The 15,283-nt window shown below is 47.2% G+C and overlaps 1 protein-coding gene across 1 annotated transcript in view; it reads right to left on the reverse strand.

Annotated features, from left to right (window-relative positions):
• Nucleotides 1-14,986, reverse strand: part of FGF9 (fibroblast growth factor 9) — a 29,604-nt gene extending 14,618 nt beyond the window's left edge. The window contains exons 1-2 of the mRNA XM_069013563.1: nucleotides 13,844-14,986; nucleotides 7,256-7,359 (exon numbers count right to left, since the gene is read on the reverse strand). Coding sequence (XP_068869664.1) covers nucleotides 7,256-7,359; nucleotides 13,844-14,120 — 381 coding nt within the window. The 5' untranslated portion in view covers nucleotides 14,121-14,986. The remainder of the gene's footprint in view (nucleotides 1-7,255; nucleotides 7,360-13,843) is intronic.
• Nucleotides 14,987-15,283: the final 297 nt, after the last annotated feature.

The following is a 15,283-nucleotide window of genomic DNA, read 5'->3' on the forward strand; positions in this document are numbered from 1 at the left end:
ACCTTTCAGCACTCCCCATTGCTGTCTTCTCTTCAGAGTTTTCACCATCTATCATACAAATCTTCTACTAACACTCATTTTACCCACTGTAACAAGCGCTCTCTTCTGTGGGTTATCCCTAACACAGGCCTACAGATCAGCACAATTTCCCATTTCTAGAAAAAGAAATTCCTACCAAAAATAAAATACTAGGCTTGCCTGAAACTATTCATCCTGCTTCAGTAAACTCATCTTGCGTGTACTTCCAGGTCCCCCTCTACTCCTTCATTTAAAAGCATGCTCCTAATGCCCCAAGCACATCCCGAGTCAGACTGATAGCCCTCCAGCCAAACACAAATCACATAGCCACAGGTACACCTACACTCGAGGCTGGAAAACACCTGCATTGCCCCGGAGGGAGCAAACACTCCCTCACCTGGGGCTTGCTCCTGCCTTTGTGCTGCACCTTCCAGTGACCTGGGAGGGAACTGCCATGGCTGAAGCCCTTTTGCTTGGCCAGATCTGTTTTCCAGTTTCCTGCTTCAATTCCCCAGGCAGCAAAGAAACACTTGTGCCAGCAAAAGGGAGGGGATGGTTGGAGGGAAAATAGCCACTTCTTTCAGTAGCAATGTTGGCTGCCCCTTCTCCTTTTGTTCATCCCACAACAGGGAGCTCCCCAGACCCATGTTAGCCCCAAAGGAGTCTATCAGAAACAGGGCTAGCCCAGTTAGCATCCACATTCAGACTGTATTGCATTTACACTCCCATCTGAATACACCGTGTTGGTAAAGATTTCTGTTCCCTTTCCAGGTATATAGCTTAAAAAGTTTTCCCCTTGTAAAACTTTCAGTACACATTTCAGGGCCCAAATCAGCTTTATTGCAGCAATTTCCATCTTATTCCCATGCTTCTACATCTCTAAGACACAAGTTTTTCTGCAACCTGCCCTTCTCCCATTCTCTGCAGACCCTCTGCCAAGCACTTACAGCCTATTAGTCTCCAACTCCTTGCACGCAGTTTCACCCTTGCTGGGACACCATTTCCACAGGATTTCTGCATCTCTGACAGAATTTCAAGTTTCGTTCACGTTCAGAGCCCTAATCACCTTTTTGAACTGGGCCTCTTCAGATCTCTGAGTTTGCCCATCAAATTAACTACAGGCCTGCTTCTTGCAGTCTCCTGCTTAAAGCAGATTTACCCAGGGAGACACAAGTCACTGTCATCAGTAAAAGACACCATTGGGTTTTTGTTCATGGGAGTGACAGGTTTTCCTGAGCAAAGATGCTCGTGCAGAAAGCCTGAGCACTCCTTGTGAGTCAGCTGCCATAGGAATCATCCTCTGTCTCTCCATTTATACCATTTCCTAGAAGGCATCTTATTATTGTAAGTAATAATAAAAACACAGGCAGAAGGGTGTTAAAGCTGGTGCCGCAGCCATTATTCCTCCTGAGATTTGACCACTCTCAGCCTAGAAGTCTCTGCCTTCACTCAAGGAAATTGCTTTTAATTCTCCTTCCAAAAATTGTGCACTGAAACTGTCCTGTTTCCAGGCTCACATCAACCATGGCACCTGACTGGACAATAATGAACAGGTAATCCAGATTATTATTTTTAAAAAATCAATCAGAAACATATGGAATTGTTTCATATCAGAGGTATTTAAAAGGAAAGTGTGATGGTACTGGAGGGTAATTTATTTATTTATCCAGTTCTTACATATCTGTAGTAATGATATACTTGGCCTAAATGCTGTTCCCAACATGCACTTTCAACCTGCGTTTTTCTTCATGTTGTTTCCGTGCACCTTGACCTACCATTTGAAGGGTTGAACAATTCCCTTCCTTTATTTGCACAGGAACATAAAAGATATTTTTAGAATGTAGCCAAAGAAATCCTTGCCTACACCAAGCAATTTTCAGTGAACTGTGACAAATTGTCCCTTTTTTGTCAGAAAAATTTCCGTTCACCAGTCTTTGTAGCTTCATAGCCCTTCCAGGACTGTGGGGACCCAAACAAAAGCATAAAACACTGCAGGTGCAGCCCTGCTGGGACAATAAAGAGCCATATCGTCACCTCCCTGCACTCTTACTGGGAAAACATGTTTCTTCAAGGACGGTACTCTCTCTCTCTCTCTCTCCTCCTCCTCCACCCTCTCCCTAGTGTTTTAGGAGCAAAAGGCAAGTTTAGTCTCCCAGATCAAGCTTTCAGTTCACTTTTTGAAGGACAGCAATTTATTACCCTGTTAAAAGCATTCCTACATCTCACCTTGCAGCACACACCCTGAAAGTCTGACACCCAGAGGTGTGGAACTTCCCTCCCTGGCTCCTGATCTGGGTTCTTCTGCCCTGTCCCAGCTGCTCTGTGAGCAAATGAAGCTTCTCTTTGTACACTCCCTTGAGCTCTCCTTCCAAGCACTCTTTCCCCTTTCCTCAACAACTCCACCATCTCCACTCCTGCCTTCCTCCTCCCACCTACACAGCTTTCAGGGTAGCTGCTCCAGATCTTCCAACTACCAATATTCCTCCTGAGCATCCAACCTGAGCTGTCTTTTGCTGGCTGCCAAGGGCACAAGGAGCAATGGAGGCACCCACATTACATAGAATGATTTGGGTTGAAAAGGACTTTTAAATCTCATTTAGTCCAACCCCCTTGCAATGAGCATCTCCAACTACATCAGGTTGCTCAGAGCCCTGCCCAACCTGACTTTGAATGTTTTTACCGGCAGGGCATCTACAGCATCTCTTGGCAACCTGTTCCCATGCCTCACCACCCTCACCATAAAAGGATTTTTCTTTATACCTAGTCTGAGAAGAGGAATGGGGCAGGTGCATGTCCATCAGAGATCAGTGTAGAAGGGCTGCCAGCAGTCAGATGCCGCACAGCTCTCTACTGCAGAACAGCCCAAGATAGCCAGGGCAGCTGAGGCTAGGGTGTCCCATGTTCCTGCCTGGTCTGTGCTTGAGGTAGCACAGAACTTCCTCAGAGGACAGCCTGAAGTGGGAACGACAGGCACCCTGTGGTGTGGGGACACATCACGGCCTGCCACATGGGAGCCAGCTGTTAATATTCCCAAGGGCAGCATGACAGTGGGGACAGCCCACAAAAACACGAAGGTTGTGGGACTGATCAGAAAGACCTCCCTCCCTCCCTCCATGGCATGGCCTGAAGAACACAGTTAAGACACATTTGCTAATATTCTTGCCAGACGTGTTGGCAAGAGCTGTTTGGCACTTGGGAAGGAAAAGGTCTTCATGTCTTGTCTTGACACCCTTTGGGTCCTATCTGTAGTTTGCATTTTTCCTCCTTTCCAGTGACAAGCACAGTAGCTGCTGTGAAACATGATGAGTCATAGCTGCAGGCTGCCAGGGAAAGGCAAGGTAAAGGGAAAGCGGGGACAGATGAGACAGGAGGGAAAGCTGCTGGCACTAACCAGGCTCCAAGTCATTGTTAGGTGGCTACCACTGGTTTCTCTGCAGTACTATGTGCATGTATTTTCAGCTTTCCCTGGCTAAATCCATGGCATGAGGAGGAATTTGAGAACAGCCACATTATGTTACACATCTGCCTGAAAGCAGCATGAGAGTCACCGTGCTCTTCTGACCAGAAAATGCAGTAGGAACTGCCCCCTGTAAGAGCGGGAAGCTGGGAAGAGTTTGTTAGGCAGCAAATCCATGAGGAAAGCAGAACTTTGAGAAGGCTAAGAGGAACATGTCTGGATCAAGATATGCTGAAACTGCCTTTGCTGTCATCTCTCATGAAAACTGGCAGCAATCACTCATCCTGGCTGCTCTGCTTTGCCATATGTCCCAATTCCAGTGCCACCACAAATATGCTGGGAAAGATCTTCCTGTGTCAAATGTTTTAAACATAAATATAGAAGGATAGAAGTCCTTTAGGTCAGTGATTTGATTCACGCCTAATGTATTTTTCATGCAGTAATTTCAATATAAATATGATGGTGTCAGACACAGGGCATCGTTTCCAATAGTGTCAAGTACTGCATGCCTCACAAGATGTGAATCTAAGCACCTACTTAGATCCACAATGCTGACATAGAGCAAGACCAAGTATTTCTGAGGCTGCTATTTAGTTGTCTGTGGGAAATGGTTTTCTCACCTTAGGAAACAGAGCTACAGTGCCATAAGGGTACCTGCTCCGCGGCAAAGCTGATGCTATTTACAGCCCTTAGGGAAGAAACCATGACAGAGGGATAAGGCATCACACCTCCCAGCACAGCAGCACAAGGACAACTTACTGGTGCTACAGAGCAGTTCAGCTGAAGAGATTGTTCTGCCTAATGCAGGTGAAAAACTGATTTAATTTTTTCACAGTCTACCACATATCAGTCTCAAAACTAATCTCACTTAAACTGATCTTCTACTTTGCCAGAGAGATAATTCTGGGCTGGATTGTGCCTTGCTTCCAGTTCAAAATGCAACATTTATTCCCATCAGAGAACTTCATTTTCAATTAATTGCATTTTTTGACCAAAACCAAAAGCAAAACACTGTCACTTAAAAATGTCCAGCCAATTCTACACAGAAATCTGCTCCAAGGCCTGCTTATCTCAGTGTTTCTAAGAGAGCTGACAGTTGCTGAAATATAGGCACTAGGATTGCTAGTGTTGACAAGGCTTTAAAGCATCATCACACTGAGTAGCCATTAGAGGTTATATTTCATTGGAAGTAATGTTAGTCAATTACCATCACTCTTTAGTATGTCCCATCTCTGGAGGCTGACAATAAGCTGTATCATCCATCAGATTTTAACCTGAACTTTGCATTCTAGCCTCATAGATTGCCAGTTCTCCATTATGAATGGCTTCATATTTTTAGTGTCATTTCTGAGGAAAAAGAGGTTATCTAATTATACTGTACATCCATTTGCCTGCTTGTCTCTCCTTCCTTAGCTTGTCAACCAGTTTCAATCAGGAGGCAAAGGTCTTCACGAAAATTAAGTTCCTATCGGTTTTGCAACTAATCTGAGTCAGGGTAAAGAAGAGAAATCATTAGCACGTCCCACTTGGGAGTGGTGAGCTATGTAATCCCTGCAAACTGACAGCCTGGTGAGCACAGACAGCTAATACTGTCTCTTTCTCCATACATGAAATACAAAAGGCTGCGGAATTTGTGCTACTGCAGGGACAGAAGTTCAGAGAGACCCACATCTTTTACTTTGAGACACAACCCCTTAGGAATGCAGGCTCCTTTAGAACTGCTTTTCATGGAACAACTATTTTATAAATGCAGTGAGCTAAGTAATTTACAAAGAATTTCTTGTGCACATTTCTTCAGGAAACAATGTCTCGAGTAATTCACTCTGACAGTCAAACATATTGCAAATGCAAAACATAAATTGCACAGAAAAGTGATGTAACATTTGCTTTCCCAAGTCTATGCATTTAAACTTTATCAATAAACAAATTTCCTTTCTCAGAATTATGCAGACCAACTGATTCACTATATTTATATGTTTTAGCGATTACTCTTACTGATGATTATCAACATTACTGATTCATATTACTGTTGTTGTTCTGCCTTTTTGCTGCCTAACTGAACCTGATGTACTCATGTACTCCGCTAGTTCTTTATCACATTCATCAGCTGCACAAGGATTGTGACTTATGACAACTTACTCCTCACAGGCAACTTCTTTATATCTGTTATTGCATCCATTCCTTTTTTTCCACTCCCTCTCCATCCCTCCAAACTTTACCTCCTCCATATTGACATTCATGTGAAATCCCTTTTCTTTGGCCTTTCCCACTCACAGGCTCTCACCATCTCGGCATCTTCCCTTCTCCTGTGTCCACACATTCTCCATCCCAGCCTTGCCCCTCATTCTACCACCTCTTTTTCTGCCTCCCACACACATTGTCATTATCTATATCTTCTGGCTTCCTCACCTAGCCTGCTCTTTGCTCAGAAGATAATCCTCTTCCTCTCTCTCACACAAAATTTTACCAGAAAGAGATCAGTGAACCTAGACACCCTTACAAAAACACTTTTGCTGGACTTTCCTGGTTTCATTTGCTCACACTCCTACATGGATAATATACATGGAAGATGGACTTCCCTCTTACTCCTTCTGTTTTCACCTGCCCACTCACCACCACCATCTCATGTTTTCTCCTACTCTCATTGCCATCCCTGCCCTTTTCCCTGGTACTGCTAGTCTGCTGTGACACAGCTATCTCCAACTACATCCAAAGCCCTTCTCTATCACTTTAACTTCTTTTTGAGTGTTTCTCTGCAATATTTACACTATCAATTGGCTGCTGTCACTTCTCCTCTGCTTTTAATGAATTCCAGTGAATGCACAGCTTCACTTCAGACATTTGCTTACTCTTCAAACCTGCCATCCTCTTCCTCAAATAAAACTGCTTCTCTGTTCCTTGTAAGCTTTGGAGATTGATATTTTACTGCTAGAAGAAGTTGCCTTCTACCATCTGGGGAGTTACCTGCCAAATTCCAGATGCACCTGCCCATGATCTACCCAGGGTATGAACCCCATTGTACATCAGATGCCTCAAATATTCCCAGGTAAGAGCCATGTCATACAGACACATGCACACGCACACAACACATACACACACACACACACTCTCTCTCTCTTTGTTCTGCTGGAAGACAGCCCATGTTGCCAAGAGCAGTCACCCACCAGCTGCAGGTAGGCTGGCAAACTCCCACATCTGAAATACCAAGTTTTACTCCTCCCTCACACCCGTTACTCACTCCTGCTGCCATCCCTCAGGGAGCACCTGTGCAACTTTCAGGACAAGACCACCAAGAGTCTTGCCCTCATTCCTATACTTTTTATAACTTTTGTCACACTCCTGTTTCTCATTTTCTCATCCACATATGCCACTCTTTCCCTCCCCCTCTACCTTATTTTGTCAATTCCTAGAAAGCTCTCTGCCTACACACAAAAGGAATACACTTGTCTCAATTTAGGTTTCTACAGGAGACATTTACAAATCTTATAGTACATCCTTCAGTCTTCAGTAACCAGCTCTGGCCATCAGTCTCCATTGTTTGTATCTAAATTGTCATTCATCTGCATTATTACTCATTCCTGATTTTGCCACCTTTTCCTTCTCCGACATTCATTATATCACCCACAGGGTCTCGTTTTGAATTAGATTGCGAGATATTTAGAGCAGAAAGAGTGCTCATACAACACACACACATAGTGCAATGGGAGACTGCAGGAGCTAGCAAGTGTTTCCCCCACAGAATGTAAGGATCAGAGCTGCCCAAGGGCAGCAGGAACTTACCGAGCCATACAGTTCCCCTTTCTCGTTCATTCCAAGGTAAAGTCCACTGTCGACTCCTCGGATGCTGACCAAGCCCACTGCTATACTGATAAATTCCAGTATACCTATGAAATGAAGGAAAAAGCAAACAATGTACATATTGTTTCCATTGAAAGATTTTTTTTTTTCCAGATATGACTGATCCCTGAGTGCCAAGCAACTATTTTCAAGGCTTTTTTCCCACTTTCTGAGTTGTTTGGAAGATGAGGACAAAATTAATATATAATACTTCAAGCACTTTGGGTCTTTGTTAGAATGGTGCACTGCAGACAGCATTAATGTATCAAATTAAAAGATTGCTCTCAATCTTTCTCATTATTCCTAAACATCTACCTTAAGCTCAGTTATACTGATTTTCACAACAGATAATACATTCAGAGAAAAAAAACTTTTTAGATTGCCAAAATTAGCAGAAGTGAGGAACCTATGAAACTTGTCTTGCAAAATAAATTCTGAAAAAATATATTTTCATCAGAATTGTGAAATAAAACAATGTTACACATGGTACCAAAAGATCTACTTTCAGACATCAATGAATCAGGAATACAGGGAAAGGTTTACTCACAGTATGATCTTCCAGAGGCTTGAGATATGAAAATCCTTAGTATAGTCCAGTGTCATGCATTTCTGTTTAGATAGTAACCATTCTCTCTGATGTGTTATTATTTACTCTTCTAAAATTCAGACATTAAAACATCCTACACCTAAGTGTAATAGTTTGTACATTATTAAGTTTACCCATGCACCTAACAGCAAGCTTACACAGACATTTGTGCACTTAGAAGTAGGAATACTCTGCAGAGAAGCACTGCTTCTGTGAATCACCAAGGTTCAGCATCCATGTGCACAGTACAGCAAGTGTCTGTACCGAGTATTGGCTCATCTGCTTCTGAGGGTTTGGGGATTTTCTGGCAGCCTTCCCTGCAAATTGCTTACCTCTTCAGTGAGGATGCTACTGGCCAAACCTGGCATAAACCTAGGAATCTTGTGTAAAGACATGGAAATTTCTTCCTCTTTAGGAGTGCTCATCTAAGACTGTAATGATCTCACAGGAAGTGATCCAGCAACATTCAGAAGCATGCTGCTGTGTTGCGCTACTTTTTGAGTCACAAAATAAAGTGTGTCCTGCACAGAGTAGCATTTTCAATATATTATGTGAATTTTCATGTCTAAGCACACTGTGTAACTATTTTTTAAAGCTCATTGGAAACTATATGTACATGATACACTGAAATAACAGTATAGTATGTGTTGAGCCTCACATGGCCAATAAAAAAGCACTTTGGTGGCTTTTTTTAACAATTAATTCGGCATCTCCCACAAAATAGTTGTGCACTAATCAATAGCAGGCCTGAATCACATAGATCTAACATAGCACAATTTGAAGCCAATAGGGAAAATTTATAGCCAAGGTAATGTAAAGATGAAAAGTATTCCCTGTAAGGGACTATTGATCATTACCTTATATATTATTCAGCACTACAAACACCACAGTATTATTGTTTTGATAACCCTTTTTTAAGGCCTGGGCATTTTAAATTATTCTCTACATATGCACAAATAAAAAATACTGGGAGGAAATACTTAGTAATTATGGATTCTTTAAGTAATATTAAGTGGCAGCACGCCGTTTATCTGGTATATATAGTATCTCAGATACAATTGATCCATTGAAACCATTTAAAAATTCCCATTATATCAGGACATGCAATACTTACAGATTTCTTACTAAGGCTTTTTCTCTAAAGCTTTTACCAAAATATCATATTACTTGATACATGTTACCAAGCAATTTTAACTGAGGTCAAATCTTACGTTAAGTGTGTGAGTCTGGCATCTTTCATATCAGTCCAAATGTAGTCTTTAATTGCTGTCATCATTTCAAATATTTGGATGCATGCTGCTTAGTGCATCAAAGAACAAAAAAAGCACTGTCACATCTATTATAAGTGCAGAAAATTAATTTAAGGTACTTGGCAAAGAGCATCCATGTATTTGAGATCAGAATAGAGACTTCTTCATTTGAAATACTCAAAAGCCTACTCACAGCAAGTTTTATGTGCCATATTAAGTCCTTCAAGAGATTATCTGGGGCCAAGCATACAGTCTTACAGAAGTCTTGTCAGTTTAAGGATTGCACTTGTCCCACAGTTCTGTGAATATTTTCACTGTATAGTTTCTATAATATACAGATACTACTTAGGACCTGAACTAGATATTTAAATAGATGATCCTTTTCAAAATGAGGCTATATCAAATGAAAATCAGGACAACTCCAAACTTTGAAAGCTAGGGCCCTATTTATAGCTAAAAATGTGGAAGGGAAGACAAGTAGAGAGGAAATAACTGTCTCAGTACATGGGGTGCTGAATTTCTTCTCACTGAGCATTTTCTTTCATGAAATCACTTAAATGCAAAGACCCATTCCTTCACAAGGATAGGAAGAAAGTTTCAGGGAAGCTATTTATTCCTTACATGTCTGCACCAGCTCTTCACACACCTTCTTCTACATGATCCAACTCAGACCATGCTGAATGGTGCAGGACACCAGCCTGACATAAATGCTGGTCGTGCTCTTCTGACAGGCTCACAGATGAGAGAAGGTGTGTTGTTGAAAAAAGTGCAATTTTAATTTTCATCTGTCCTAGCTCTGGTGAAAAGCAGGTCTACAGAAGCATTTTCCTTGGCTTTTAGGCAATGAACACCCCTGCAACTGCACGGTTTCATGTTGTTGCTGGTTTGCCCTTCGCTCATTTTTGTCTCCAGCTACACGTTGGCTTTCTTTGTATCAACGGATTGGAGCAGTTTCGCTTTCCTTTAGCACTCTTAACACACCATCTATGACAACGAAGACGGTGAACAAGTATCTCTGCCAGCCACTTCTTTGCACGGCTTCCAGGGGAAGGGAGCGCAGGCGGAGCGGCGGGGGACCCGCCGGACTGTCCTTTCCCCCGGCTGCCGCGGAGAGCAGCGGGGCGAGGAAGGCCGAGCCCTTCGTGGCTAAGAAGCCACCGGGAGGTCAGCCCAGTGATGGAGCGAGGGAAGGGGCTTCTCCGGCGCCCCCCTGCCCCCGGTGCCTCCCTCTCGGCCTCCCGCTCGCCGGCCGAGGCTGCGGTGCGGGGCTGCGCGGAGAGACGCGGGGCTGAGCGCTCCGCCGGGATGCGTCCCGCCTGTCGCAGCTGTCACCACCCCGCCCGCTCCCCCACATGATGCCAATTAAAAGACGGGAGCGCAGACAGACACAGCACCCCCAGGCAGCAGGGCCCTGCTTCAGTTTCAGGCTCTTACAGCGCCCTTGCCCGCCCCCCTCTCATCCCCTCCCCTCTGCAACGCTCGATAGCGGGGGAGACTGTCGGGCCTGCTCGGCGCCTTTCCCTCCCCCTAAAACCTGGCCCACGATTCCCAGTCCCGGGGGCCAGAGCCTTCCCCGCATGCATCACCTTCTCCCCCGCCCCGCCCCGGTCTGCTGGCTCTCTCCAGAGACAGCACGGGGAGGGGGGCAGGCCCGCCCACCCGCATCCAGCAGCAGAGGGGCGGGCAGCCGCAGGGACCCCCGTCCGGAGCCGCCCCCGCGCCCTCCCGGCGCTGAGCCCGCCCCGCCAGCCCAGCGCCGGAGCAGGCAGGGCGGGCCGGGGAGGCGGGAGGGCGGGCGGCTGCGCGGCTCCCGCAGATGATGAACGCAGCGGTTCCTTGTAGCAGCAGGTCCCGGGGAGCGGAGGTCACCTGCTGACAAGCTTTTTTTTTTTTCCTTTTCCTGCATGCTCCTATTTTTTTAATGCTGTGCATGCAGTACTTGTGCTGACGCACAGAGGCACGCCTCTCCGCTGTTACAGAGTTCCTGAATTTACAATGACTCTACTGTCTAGCCAATGCCCTACACTAAAGGAGACTGCATCAAAAAAATTTCTTTTGTGACCCAGGAGAGATAAGGCTTTGATCACCTGAGATCACATTACGGGGGGGACAGAGCCGGGTTCTCCCGGTGAGTTTTTCTTTTAGAGATGGGCATCTTGCTGCAGGAATTGCGAAATGCCAGGGCTCCCAGAACCGGGCGAGTATAGACACACAATATGGCTCGGTTTATCGTACGCAATAGGCACACATCCAACATAGCATCACAAAAGAATTACTCCTATCTGATGTCTCTCCAGAGGTGTGTGCGGGGAGGGGGATTCCCACAGGGCAGAGCCCAGAGAGGAGTTTACGCGCAGCCCCCAGGGTTTTCTCTTTGTCCTCCTTATTCCTGGAGAAAAACTTCCTTCTGACGCGTACCCCCCCCCATCCACAGGCGCGCGCAGGTTTCCCGCACACGCTCGCAGGAGACCATGTGAGCCCGCTCTCCCCAGGGCAGCTGCCGAGTTGGGATGCAGTCCTCCCCAGTATCATCAGAAGACTTTACAATCACCAAAACTCAGATAGCATCTGCTATTCTGTGACCTTCCGGCAAGCACAACAGCAATGTCACGGCACCGATACAACAGTACCGAGATCCCCTTCCCGCCCCCAAAGAAGCCGGGAGCCCCAAGGCATCCCATGGGTTTGCCGCGCCCGGTTTTCCCAGCCCCGGAGCGAGCAGGGGCATCACCGGCGCGCTGCATGGGGAGAAGAGTTATCACCGAGGCGCGTCCTGGTGGGGGGAAGAGGGAGATCAAACCGACAAGGACAAAAAAAATATCAATCTATTTAAAGCCAAGGCGCTGCAAGGGATGGAAGAACTGCCCCTCGGAATTGTCAGCTTCCTACAACTGCGGCTGGAAAGCCATTTTAAAAATAGACGCCACGAATAATGTGGTCACCGCCGCCTTGCTAAGGGAACAGCTGGCGGCCCTCCTCCGGGGACGGCGGGGCCCCGCGGGCCGCCGGCCCCCCGCCGCCCCGGCTGCCGGTGCGCGGAGCGCCCTACACCTGCTGCGGCCCCGCACCGCGCCTCCCCCCGGCCCCGCGCCGCGCCCGCCGCTCTGCGCCCGCACCGCAGCGGGCAAGGGGAACCTGCGGCGGTGGCTCAGCAGCTACGCACGGCGTCTGCCCGTGCCAAGGAAAACGCCTAGCTGCAACACACCCCCCCGCCCCGTTCCCCTCACTACGCGGCTGCCTTAAACACTTTCCGCACTTTTTCTCGCCAGCAAGCTTGGATGTTGCGCCCCCGGGAGAGCCGCGACGCTGCCCTCACCCCGCACCCACCCTCGGAGACCCTGGGCGGGCGGCGTGGGAGGGAGGAAGAGCCTGCAAGCAGCGTGAGAGTGTCAGGGAGCAGCGGATGGAGGGGGATGGAGGATGAACCTGCGACCATGCGAGAGCCTCAGTCCTCTCCTCCCCCGTCCCTCCCTCCCCGCTTCCCTTATGAGCCCTTTGGAGATCATCTCCTACAACACCGGCATTATCTAAATAGCTCCACAAAGCAATAAAATACAGCTTAGATATCGTTCAACATCTGGCATTAAAATACAAAGAGAGAAAAAAAAATCAACACAGGACTTTGTTTTTACGACCGAATTTAAGTGCTGTCAGGTTGGTTCACTCACAAGTTAACTCCTTCCAACAGCTGGGAGCTTGGCGAGCTAACCTGGCATATTTTCCGCACCCCTCCTTAAAAAAAACCCAAAGAATCAGCTCAGCCAGGCTGTTTTAGTCACTTTCATTACATTCAATCTGCCGGGCCTTTAACAGACTCCTTGGCAGCCGAGAAGCTCCAGGCCCACCGGACTCGCGTGTGCATGTGCATGTGTGCGTGTGTGCATGCACAGGCTCTCCGGAGCGGCCGGGGCCATCAGCCTTCCAGCTCTCGCTGCTGAGTCACAAATAGTGTCCCCTGGAAAGGAAACACAGGGAATGCTCTTTTCAAATTCGCTGCCAGCCTGACACGCCACACAGCTCGAGAAAGGCAGGTTTTGGCGCAGGATTCCCGGCTGGTTCCGGACCCCACCTGCGCTCCCTCTTTCCCGGGGCGCCGGCCACCGGCAGCGCCGCACGGCTGCGGGTGCGGGTGCGGGCTCGGGCGGGCGGCGAGCCCCGCTGCGGGTCGGCGTGCGCTGCCGGTAAATCCTCGCCGAGCAGCGAACCAGGCAGGGTGTGCAATTCGGGCAGTTACTAGGGCAGGTAATCGGCAGAGAAAACGAAAGAAAAGCCCTCGTCAATTTGCGTATAGGACGAGAGCCACTCCCTCCAGGAAACTCGGTGAATTTTAAATTGTGGTGGTTAATGATTAAAAACCCTTTAAACTCGCGAAATCAAATCATTCAGCAGAAACGTCCCGAACAAAAATTTCACCACGGCCACCACCACCTCCCAGTACGCGTCTGCTCTTAAGCAGAACTTGGGGCTACACAAACATCGCTACCAAACACCCGGCGACTTCGGCGAGGGCTCCTGCTCCGCCGCGGTGGTGCCGCTTGTGTACATCTGCACCCCCGGACACATTCATTTTTCCCCTCGGCGGATCAACACAAACCCCCCTTCCCGCCCGCCTCGCACCCCCCACCGTCCCCCCGCCCGCAGTTCTGCCCCATTATTTCATCACATGACCACTAAAGGGTTAAGGATAATACCTACCAAATCTGCTGTGGTCTTGCCTGGTTCCCTGGATAGTACCATTGGGGAAGATTTCTAAATGAAATCCAGTCCTGCAGTATAGCTGCCTCCGCCTGAGGATCCCCTTTAAATGGTCCAAGTCCGTGACCGCAGGCCCCCTGGGTAGCCCACCTGCCTCAGACTGACCCAGGTGGTCACTTAACAAAACCGGACTATCCACCGGCAAAACGGGCACATTCCCAAAGGGTACTGCATCCTGCACACCGAAATAGTTCCCAACTTCACCTAAGGGAGCCATCAGAAGATTCTGCTTTTAGAGAATGAGAATAAACAATAATGATGGTGCCAAACCCAGGAGATATAAGATTAGGTATATTCCACTCCTCTCCCCTCCCTAGCGCAGTTACAGAGAAAATGTTCTTTCTTCAATCCATTAAATGCATAAATAAAAGTAATATTCTGTTTTGACTGGTACAGGTTCAAGGTCAAACCAGTTAGTCTAAGAAACCACCACTTTATACTCACACACTGACATATTTATAAACATATAGATGTGTATATCTATATAAATGCATATATCCCCAGCTCTTAGCAAGCAATACGGTCTTCAGCCCATCCAACTGTAATAAAGAAAAAAATCCGTAGTTTCTCCATTTGGTTTAAGATAAGAATGACCATAGCAACTTAAATACCTAGGCGTTATAGGGATTTTTTTTTTTAAGATGCACAGGCTACGTCAGGATTTATGGATTCTGACTCCAGAAAGGCATGCGCTGTTTTTACTCTATAACAGACTGCATACATCAGCATGAATCCTGCAAAGGGGGAGGGGGGAAATCTCACGTTGTTGGCTGAGATAAATCCAAAAAAAAAAAAAAAAAAAAAAAAGGAAAAAAGAAAAAGGAAAAAAAACTTTTGACGTCCAAATCTATTATCCAGAATTCTCAGGAGGCTCAGCAGATGTCCACTGGTTTAGGATTATTGACGATCCACAAGCAAAGCAGCAACATACAAGTGCTTGTGTCTTTCTTGGCTGGCTCGAAACAGGTGTTGCTTCTGCAGGGCTCCCTGTGAAATGTTGTACTCCAGCACTGAGCTGCAGCTCTTGACTGTGGATCTCCATCCAGCACGCAGAGTGGCGCAGGAAGAGGCATTGGGCTGGGTTTAAGGTAGTCCTGATTGCTGCTGGAAGGATTCTCCGAGGTCCTAGCGCTCAGCCCTACCTGCTGCAATACCGAGCCGCTTCCAGCGCTCGGCACGGCGCGGAGCGGCTCTTGCTGCTCTGCGGCAGCGCGGCGCTCGCCGGCAAATAAATAAATAAGTGGGCGAAACTTTGGGGGAGGAATAAAGCGACGCGATGCTAAATATACCGCGCCCGCCCGCTGCGGGAAGCGGGCTCCTCGGGAGATGCCCGCATAGCCCGAGTCCCCCCTGACATTGGCGGGGGGAGCGGGGCGGGCA

Source organism: Aphelocoma coerulescens, chromosome 1, assembly GCF_041296385.1.
Source record: "Aphelocoma coerulescens isolate FSJ_1873_10779 chromosome 1, UR_Acoe_1.0, whole genome shotgun sequence".
In the NCBI taxonomy this organism is placed as follows: Eukaryota; Metazoa; Chordata; class Aves; order Passeriformes; family Corvidae; genus Aphelocoma; species Aphelocoma coerulescens.